This window comes from Limulus polyphemus, unplaced genomic scaffold (genome assembly GCF_000517525.1).
Source record: "Limulus polyphemus unplaced genomic scaffold, Limulus_polyphemus-2.1.2 Scaffold32, whole genome shotgun sequence".
In the NCBI taxonomy this organism is placed as follows: domain Eukaryota; kingdom Metazoa; phylum Arthropoda; class Merostomata; order Xiphosura; family Limulidae; genus Limulus; species Limulus polyphemus.
In genome coordinates, this window is record NW_013665642.1 from 567,636 (window position 1) to 578,136 (window position 10,501).

Below are 10,501 nucleotides of genomic sequence, written 5' to 3' on the forward strand. Positions count from 1 at the left end.
TATATTCATGGACAAATCTTTATTTTATTAAAATATTTCACTAAAAAATGATTTTCTTGTATGTGAAAGACTTATAATATTAACTGAAAGAATGCCAAATTTTGTGAAGACATACACACTATATTGAAAGTTAGAAGTATTAAATCTATAAAGACTTTAAACCAGTACAAAGAGGTCATGTGGTCAGTCAAATTGACCGAGCCCATGTTGAGAGATTTAAAAAGTCATGACTTGCACACTTAGACCTGCCCATAATAAGAGGGTTAATTTTCTATGTAGCTTGGTAACTGTAGACAGGTATAGTAATTCTCAAAAGAATTAGTAATACTAGTTATAATGGGTTTAGCTAATTTGCTGGAAACTTAAAATGGTATTAGTATGATTCAACTTAATTATAAGTCAAAATTTAATTCTTTGCAGCAAAAATAAAAATTACATCCTATCTGTTCTAAATTTTTAGTTCCAATTTTAATTCACAGATGAGGCTTTCGAATAACAGCTAAGTCTAACAGTTTGTCTCCACTGTTTTGGTCCCACTTCTTCAGACCTCTCTTACTATGATAAATATTAATATTTTCCTATAATGAAAATATATTTCCAATAGATACCTCTACTCACAAAACAGCTTTCCTTGATCTGTACTGCCCTCTATATGTACAAAAGATTCACCCACCATTAGCTTTTATACTAATCTCTACTGGTATAGCTGCTTTGTAGTATGCAAATAAGTATGCAACAGCCCTCTACCAATAGAAGTGCAACACGCACTCCTAGCACAGTGACTCACTCTATGCAGTATAATCCAATCTTAACTTTGAGATTAGGCACATAAAATACACCAGAAGTGTTAAGGAAGAGTGTGTTGATTTATGTATCTATCAGAAATATATTTTCAATGTAGGAAGATATTAACTTCTGATGTGATAAATTACTTCCTCTCAGAAAACAGCTATAATCCCATACTGACCTAGTAGAGGAACTGGTGCAAAGGTTACCTAGATGATCCTCCCCCAGAAAGCATTGGAAGAAGACACAAGGAGTGTGACATCTCAATGTAGAGGAAACATGCAGATTGGAGACTGCACAACATCTGAATCAGGGATACTCTTTAACCGAGATGAATGAATATGGTGAGAAATGTGCAGAAAATGAGGCACAAGTGAACAAGTGCAATTGGTTTAGAGAGGCTAGGGCACATTAGATCCTAAGCAGGGGATATACTCCAATCAAAAACCAGCAGCACCGAGATTGGATTAATTAGCCCATGGTAGGTGGAGGATCCTCTACCATTCATCTCAGACCCAGGAAGGGACATCCAGACAATGGTAGGAAGGTGTAAATGCAACATGGCCGTTCAATTACAGTCCAAAGCCATGTGACATGAGAATGTATTGTCCAGTTCATTGTAGAAGGAGGGTCCCTGCCCACTCACATATGAGGACTTATACTGACTGATCCAGCTCCAACCAATACCAGTCACCCTGGACCTGACACCCAGGTAGTGGTAGGAAGAGGGTTCCCAGTCAGAGGGGTAAACTGCATTAACAAATGTGACAGAAAAATCCAGTCCACACTGTAAGGCATCTGGAATCATATATCAAATTTGCAGTAGGAGGATAGTCACACCATTCACACTGGCAGAACACCAATGTCCTACTCTAAACTGAGTGGTATTGAGCACACTCAGGAGGAACTCTCCATGGTCCACCATCCAAACAGCTAGCAGTTGGTAAGGACTTCCATAGTCTAGTAGAAAAAGGGAGGAATTCAGTAGAGAGTATGGAGGAATACATCAACAGAGAAAGTGAAATGGGTAACCATGAACCTTATGCTAAAAAGCAGACCAAACCCAATTTGTACAATCAAGATAAGGCAGGGAAAAACAGCATTCCTCTTCTGCTTTAGTCATGTTAGTTCATGAGTGTACAGTCCCGGACAAACATTTTTATGAAGCAAAACACCACGATGAGCCTACAAGTGGTCTTGTAGAACACCCCACCTAAACAGTGAGCAATAATGACAGAATGTCGCACAGTGCAGATTTAAGAGTTAGTGTATCTGGACAAGCACTACTTGCCACGAAGCAGGATCCAAAAAATAAGCACAAAGGAGGCTTTTGTATTATGAAATAAAGAAGGAAAGCGATATTTACCTGCTCAAAGATGAACCAATGATTAAAGGATGGCAACAGGAGGGAGACGATATCTGGCTGATAAGGAAATTTCAAAACGATGCAGATAAGGTGACACGAAAGAATGAGGTGTGGTTCACATTCTGGCCTTCATAATATCCTCCAAAGTACGATAAAGAAGAGCAGCCAAAGACAATTTGAGGTGATGAATCTGATGAGTGGAGACACAGAAAAGGCAACAGGAGTCAGAAGACAAGGAGGAATAAGCTATACAGATGAGTGGCCAAACCCAACCAGTAAGGGTAACAGGAGAAAGGTCATGGGAAACAGAAGGAATCCAGTGTATAAACAAACAGGAACCATAGACAGAAGCCACATAAGCTACATAACACTGCAGAACCCCGACCAGACACAGGAGATGATCAGAATTAGAATGGGAATATATATATGTGAAACAAAAGGGAAATAGGAGTGAAGGCAACATTACGTTGACATACACTGGAGTTTCTTGGTAGGAAGGTAAGAACAAGATAAAGGAGAACATGTATTAAGTGGTAAAGGATGTGAGAAACATCAATGGTGAACACATACAACCTTAGACATTCACAAACCAAGAGGAGGAGGAAAAAAGTTTTCAAGGATAGACGATATATGGAATAGGAATCCAAAGGTTCAAACAGAGATAGAGAAAAAGCATGTAAGACAATATTAAAATCCCAATCCAGGAAGGGAGTAGGTCATGGAGGACAATGGAGACAAAAAGAATGAAACAGGAGAGGAAAAAAACATGGCAGAATTGGGAAAACAAAGGGTAGATGATAACACGGCTTTATAACCAACAATGGTCGAAACAGAAAGACCAGGTAAACAAATTCGGGTAGGTGAAGGACAGAAAAAGAGGAAGGGATAAATCACTAATGAATAGACTAATGGCAAAAAATACACCACTTACATTTGTACAAGGACAATGAAGATGCACAGATGGAGTGGGAAAGAAGGGATGTTACCTGGGTGGAAAGTCTGGAACCTCAAGCAAGGGAAGAGACAAAATCTAAGCGTGAAGCTGGAGGATGGGAATGGACAGATGAAGCATTGCAAAATAAGGTTGATGGATAAGGGAAAGGGATAGAGGAAGAGGTAATGGTGGTGATAACTGAAGAGGGAGAAGAATAGGGTACCAAGGTTGAGCTGGCCAGAATGCAGACCTAGAAGGTCTCAACAATGAGTGGTTTGGATAATGGAAAGAACCCTGGGAAAAACAGATGGAGGATAGGCATAAATATAGAGGTCTGTTAAATCCTGACTGAGGGCATCTATCATCAAAGCCAAAGGATGAGGAACAGGAGACCAAAATAGAGGGAGTTTGGTAATCAGATGGGTGGCAAACAAGTTCAGCCATGGAGTACCCAACCAAGAGCATAGCAAAACCTGAGGACTGAGGGACTACTCCATGGGGAGAACCTTGTCAAGACAAGATAATTAATCCATAACAAGATTGAGACCGCCTGGGATATAACATGCCAGCAAATGAATGTGATAGCTGCAGGCCCAGAACAGCATTTCCAATGTGTGAAGACACAGTGACCTCAACTGGATGCCCCCTTGCAAAGTGATGCAAGAGATAACAGTTAAGTATTCAGAGTGGATTATCACTGTTTTGACCCTAAAAACTGGTAAGTAGTTATCACTTACCCGACAAACAGCCAGAAGTTCCAGAATATTGATGTCAAAACTTGACTCGACTGAAGGCCAAAAGCCAGAAACTATTGGGTATTGCAGTACACACACCCTTCCCCCATCCCAACAAGGAAACACCCATAAAAAGATGCACCTCTGGTTGTAAAGGAGGAAGACGGATACTAGATGTTGTGTTGTCCTTGTCCAGCTACCAGGCAAAATTCGTCTGAAGAGAATGAGGGAAGGATACCTAGGAATCCAGGATCCACTGAAGAGATTGCATATGGGCACAGTCAAGAAGAATAAGAGCCTCCAAAGAAGCCCAAGTCCCCAAAAGAGAAAAAAAAAAACCCTTGCACAGGAAGGAAAGGGTAAAAATTACACCTTCTGAATCATAAGCTTCATGGAACACGGTAAGAGGAAAAAGGCTGAACCCACCTGAGATGGGAGTTCAAGGTATTATGTCAGTGTGAGAGCAGACTTCTCCACCTTGACCAGCCAACCTACCCATCCAGCTCCTTAAGAAGAAACTGTGTGTTGATGGAAAAGGCCAAAAGTAAAGGATCTAGAAGTAGCCAGTCATCCATATGAATGAAGAAGTTGGGTGAAGGCTTTGACTACCTGACAAAACAACATAGGGAGGCGAGGACAGCGCAAAAGGAAGAGCTCAAAAATTATATTTATGTTCCCTGTGGAGAAAGCAGAGATAATGATTGGATGCTGGGGAAATGGGAATATGGAGATAAGCATCTGACATATCATATTTCATCATCCAAAGACCTGGAGTAAAAGCCCATCAAAGAGACAGGAAAGACTCCACAGTGAACCGAGGAACTTCCATAAAGTGGTTCAGATGATTGAGATTGATAATAGAAAACAATCCTTGTTTATCTAGGACTACAAAAATATGGGAATATAAACCAGGAAGAGTAGGAACTACTGGTTCTATAGCACCCTAGAGTAGATGATTCTGAACCACATCAGAAAGATACTGGCTGGACAGAGGATCCTAAGGAAGGGGAAAGAAGGATAGGGTAAAGGAAATGAAGGGAGAGTCCTTCTGATATGAAGAACCCAAAGATCAGCGGTAAATGATTCCTAGACATTCGCAAACAGCAGCAATCTGGCACCTACTGGACTCAATCCAACATAACAGTCACCTATACCGTTGGCGGTGTGCAGGTCGGCGGGGAACAATAGTACACTATGAAAGCATTACCTGTGAGGAAGGAAGAGGTAAGGGAAATGAAGGAGGTGGCTGTGACACAGGAACAAGAGCAGGGAAAAGTTATGATAAATGAGAGACTAAAGAGGAAAGTATGTAAATGAGCAGATTTTAATCTCAACTCCAAAGAATCAGGAAGACCTCCAAAAAAAAGGGTCATGCATAAATCATGCATAGAGGTAGGGGAAAGGTCCACATGAGTTAAAAGCCTCAACAACAAAAGAGCCAGGTGTGGAAAGAGCCAAAGAGGACAAGTATGCCAACATGGAGAAGAGGAGGGTACCGGCATCAGCTGAAAACCTCTCAAGGAAGGAAACAGTGGATAGCCTTAGACACAAGATGTATGGAAGAAAGATAATGAAGAAGAGATGTCAATGTCAGGTGAAGGTGGGAAAACTGTGCCTGTGAAAAATGCACATAAATGTAGGGGTCTGATCCCCCAAATAGGGAGGAGTGAATCTGAATGTTGAGCATCCAGAATAAGATATGCCGAATGATGGTAAGCAAAAGCACCAGCCTCTGCTATGCATTGGGAACACAGCATGCTGACTCCTGAATACAATTGTTGGGCAAAATGCTCATTGTGGACACAAATGTCAGGTGATGGAGGAAGAACAGATAAATCACTGGTAGGTGCTTCTGTCAAAAGGGATGGGTACAGGTCATATGACATGGGAGACAAAAACAAAACAGAACATACCTGTGTAACTAACTCCAGAAACAGAAAGGAAGGTTGTGTCATGTCCACGGTCTGAGAACAAGACTGCATGGCAAAGGAAGGGGAGGAAAAAGGTTGTCCAAATCCTTATCATCCTGTTCCTGCTTCCCCTAGAAAGGGAGAATTGTTTGATGGACAAGAGACCTCTCAGTTGGCATGAAGGAAGACATCTTGCATTGCACAAGGGCCCAAATATCTTCAGCCAATAAAGTCAGGCCTGAAGCCATCATGTTAGGTTGTTGGTCACTAATTGTGTCTGAAGCTGTAGTAGTAGTAGTGAGGTGGAACTGTGAATTCATAATAAGTCATTCACAGAAATTATTCAAAATGAAATTCATTTGAAGTACACAAAAAAAATTCCAAGTTGTTTGTCAAATCTAAGCAAAAAAGATTTTCAAGTCAAAAATCATTTTTCAAATCAAAAAGAATTAATGAAGAAATTTTTGAAATTGAAAAAACATTGTACACCAAATCAAATAACAAAAACAACTATGTGTGAGATGAGTGATCAATGTCGTGCCAAATCGAGGAGTGAAGATTGGGTTCTACTGCATAGAAGGAGTCAGCTTTGCAAGGAGGGTGTGTCACACTCCTATTGGTTGAAGGTTGTTGCATGCTTATTTGAATTCTTCAATGCAGGTATACCATGTGTATAACAGGTGAAGATTAGTGGGAGTACAAAGGCTAGTGGCAGGTGAACATTTTGCTCATATAGAGGACAGTACAAATCGAGGAAATTTGTTTTGTAAGAGAAGGTAAGTTTTCACATTGGAATTTACTCCTCTCACAGTGTAGTATAAATCCATGTTTTAAGTGTATATTCTTTAGGAGTAACATTTTTTTGCATTTTGACCAAGTTGTCTGAAATGTATTAAAATACTGTCAGAGGTAAAACAAGTTTTAATACTCTCCTCTTTCCTTAATGTGTTAAAATGACTTAAATATTGTGTTATACACACACACACACATATATATATATATATATATATATCAAATCCATCCACATTTAAGCTTTCAAAATATTTCAGGCATTTACCAATGATATTGCCTAGTGCCCACACTGCTTGCTCACAAACATTTTGATGAGGTGATTTCAAAAGCTCTAGGAATAATGGAACTGCCCCTATATAAAGAAAAACAAATTCATATTTCTTTTCTAAGTGAGCTAATATTTTTCTTATGCATGAAGTTTGTTCTATCAAACAGCATCACTTAAAATATAATTTTACTACTTAAATACTAATTTCCAGAGTCTTGAACAACTTTCAGAGTGACATATTTTTCAAACAAATTAATAAATGACAGTTGGATACAATAACAGCCTTATGTGTAAACGTTAATGACATCACTTACTGTAATGAATATTTTTCTATAATTATTAAGCTGGACAACTTTTTATATAACCTAAACAAAAAACAAAAAAACATGTAAACAAGATAAACAAATTGAGAATGTGTACTGTAAAATTTACTGTTCTATATTTATAGCATGTATTAGAAGATAATTAATTAAAAACGAACTACTTATGCCTAAAAACACACAAACCTGCACTAACAACTGCTTGTGTCTGTTGTGAAGTCCCTGATGCTATGTTGGTTAAAGCCCAAGCTGCTTCAAATTGAAGGGAAGGACTGTGAAGCATACAATACACAAGTTGCTAATTTCCTGAAGAGTAATCTCAAAATAAAGTTTCAAATATTCATCAAAAAATATAATTTATAAATATAATTCTCTACTAAGTAATTTCCAAAACTTACAAAAACAACCTTTAACACAAATTAAAATTTGATGATAAGGAACCCAGTTTTTATAAAAGTTTGGAGAGAGCTTGAATGTCTATATAAACTACTTGTACCTGACGATTACAGTTTTATTGAAATGTTGTACATTTATAATAAAATTTTCTTCATTACCCATTCAAGCCATCTCCAAACTTTTATAAAAAGTGGGTTCCTTTTCTAGGTTAATACAGTAGTTTACCAAAATTTTAGTTTCACATGTTGAATACAGATACGAACAAAAACAATATAGCTTTAAAAGTTATTTCTAATACTTTAGACTTATGTAGGTCTGATCTCAAATATAATACTGAATTTACAATATTTTGTATATATTGTAATATCCAATGGCATATGCATATGAGGAGAATCTTTATGAAGATCGACTTTCACTCAAACCTCAAGTATGTAGATACTTGTGTGATCTTCAAATGTCCATTACTACATCTACTTAAGCAAGCAGTATGGATTACTTCTAGATTAAATTATTCAATATTATTATAAATGTACATACATACAAATTTACCAATACTTAATCAGAAATATCTCATTGTATCATCTTTTACATCCATACAAAATAAAATAGTGCAGTTGTTTCTCTTTTTTCTCTACTGTTTTCATTAATCACATGATTAAGAATAAAGCCAGTAGCTAAACCAACAAGTACTGCTAGGCTACATCATTCAAATTTTATGATCATATGCAAGGTGTCTCCACACCAGCTTAACACTAAATGGCCACACAGCATCACATCATACACACTGCTTTTATGAGGTCACTATAGTTCATTATTTTACTCTTGAAGAATGCAAGTGTCAAGAAAGAAAGAATATCTGTAAAAGCACCAGATTAGTATAAACCTTAATAGAAATTTTCATAATTATCCATCTTCAACCAGCATTACACTTCTAGTTACTAAGTCAACTTGTACCACAAACTAATACACAAGACAGAATTGAAATAACATACAAGGGGGAAGTGCATGAGCATAACTATTTAGTGTTAAGCACAATAGTCTGAAAATAGTAGTCACTTGACTTACAGCACATCTACTATAAAATTTCTATTAACATAAGAGCACAGAAAAACATACGGAGATAACAATGGTTTAGGTACAGACTTAAACAAGTGTATTGATGCCTCTCTCTGCCACAAAGGCAAAAAAATAAGGAGTTTGTATTAGTACATACAGAAAACGAAATCTAACAGAAATTTATATATGAAAGATACTAACTTAAAGTTTCTGTTACCAAAAAGTTAAGTATGACTCACAAGAACAAAAAGTCTGAAGAACAGAAGGGTAATACTTAGCAAATGAAAAACTATAATGCCAATGATCTAGGGAAAGTGTCCTTTGCAAATTATCCATTCCTTACCTTCTTGAATTGAGAACCCATTTTAGGAATGATAATTCTTGTAACAGAACATTTATCATCCTTTCTAAGATCTAAAACAGTATTCTTGATGAAGTAAGTGAAGATAAAATGGGCAACAACTGCCTAGATCATAAAATTTGAAGACATTTCAATAGATCTTCCTGCTTTTGATTTCTTCAAATATTTATAGACATATTAATCAAGAATGTGACAGACCTGCAAACAAATAGAACTTCAACGTTTGTAATATAAATTCAATAATAAACAAGATTTAATAATTATTGAAACTCTGGCCATCAAGAAACTCATATCAAAGTTTACATTTAACTAACACCCACTATAAAGCAATTGTGAGAAAAATATCTCACTCAGCAGCAGCAGTTTACCTAACAGTAAAAGAAGTTCCTTATTAACAACTAGGTCTACTACCAGGTCTTATGTGTGTTCTAATTTTAGATTTGATATCATAATTAGGATATGTTATATTAGAGGACTACAGTACGAAAATACTTTAACGCTAGCTTCACTTGAAACAAAAGTGGTAAATATGCAGATATTTTTCAAAGCATTTCTCTCTCTGTTAGCATAAAGTTGTAGCATAAAGTATATGTCTATGTAGAGGCAGATTAGGGTGGGAGCTATTGAGGCTGAAGTCGAAAGCCCAAGTACAAAAAAAACCCAACTACGCTATCGAATTACATTACCCACGAGTTGCTTGCATGCATGCTTTGTGAACAATTTTAATTATATTATTATTATTATTATTACTTATTTTACCTATTCTAGTTTTAAATAACTTAAAAAGATCAGTACTTTTAATTTTACTCACTTTTATAATAATAAATATGAAAAACAAGAAATAAAGTACTTACCCAATCTTTTTTCTTGCCATCGATTGTCGTGGAGAATTAAGCCTGATTTTTTTTAGCAATTATAGTAAAGCACTTAATTTTTATTTAATTAAATAATACCCCAAAGAATGTAGACTAATAACATGCAAAAAGTAGACAAATTCACTTCTAAAAATGTGACAAGAGCTGTTACAAATTCATCCAAGCTAGTTCTTAACTTTCCCACGGGAACGATGTTGTTACTCAGAGTGAAATTGACTGTTATCTGTTCAGAACACAATGTTATACAATACGCCATTTGATAGTTGAAAACCTTGACTTTCTTTTGGTTATAGGTAATATATAATGAAACGTAAGAGAGAACTATCAACCAATTGTGAAAGAGAGGGTGTGATAAGTGGGTGTGGCAGGAGGGGTCTGATTTTCTCTTTGATAGCTCTGTGATCAAATAATATTGAAAGTTATAAAAATTATGGTCTGTTTGAGCAATAACAATTTTATAGAGAGCATTTTACAAGAGGTGATGGATAAAATAGGGATGTGATAAGTGGGTGTGGCAGGAGGGGTCTGATTTTCTCTTTGATAGCTCTGTGACCAAATAATATTGAAAGCTATAAAAATTATGGTCTGTTTGAGCAATAACAATTTTATAGAGAGCATTTTACAAGAGGTGATGCATAAAATAGGGATGATGACATGCTAAGACAAAATGTGTCATGTGAGTTACACTAGCGGAAATTCAGGA

At 36.7% G+C, this 10,501-nt stretch overlaps 1 protein-coding gene across 1 annotated transcript in view; it reads right to left on the bottom strand.

The window, feature by feature from the left end:
• LOC106460167 (importin subunit alpha-3-like) overlaps nt 1–10,501 on the bottom strand; it is a 48,535-nt gene that overhangs the window by 22,755 nt on the left and 15,279 nt on the right. The window contains exons 4-5 of the mRNA XM_013919857.2: nt 7,297–7,382; nt 6,788–6,874 (exon numbers count right to left, since the gene is read on the bottom strand). Coding sequence (XP_013775311.1) covers nt 6,788–6,874; nt 7,297–7,382 — 173 coding nt within the window. The remainder of the gene's footprint in view (nt 1–6,787; nt 6,875–7,296; nt 7,383–10,501) is intronic.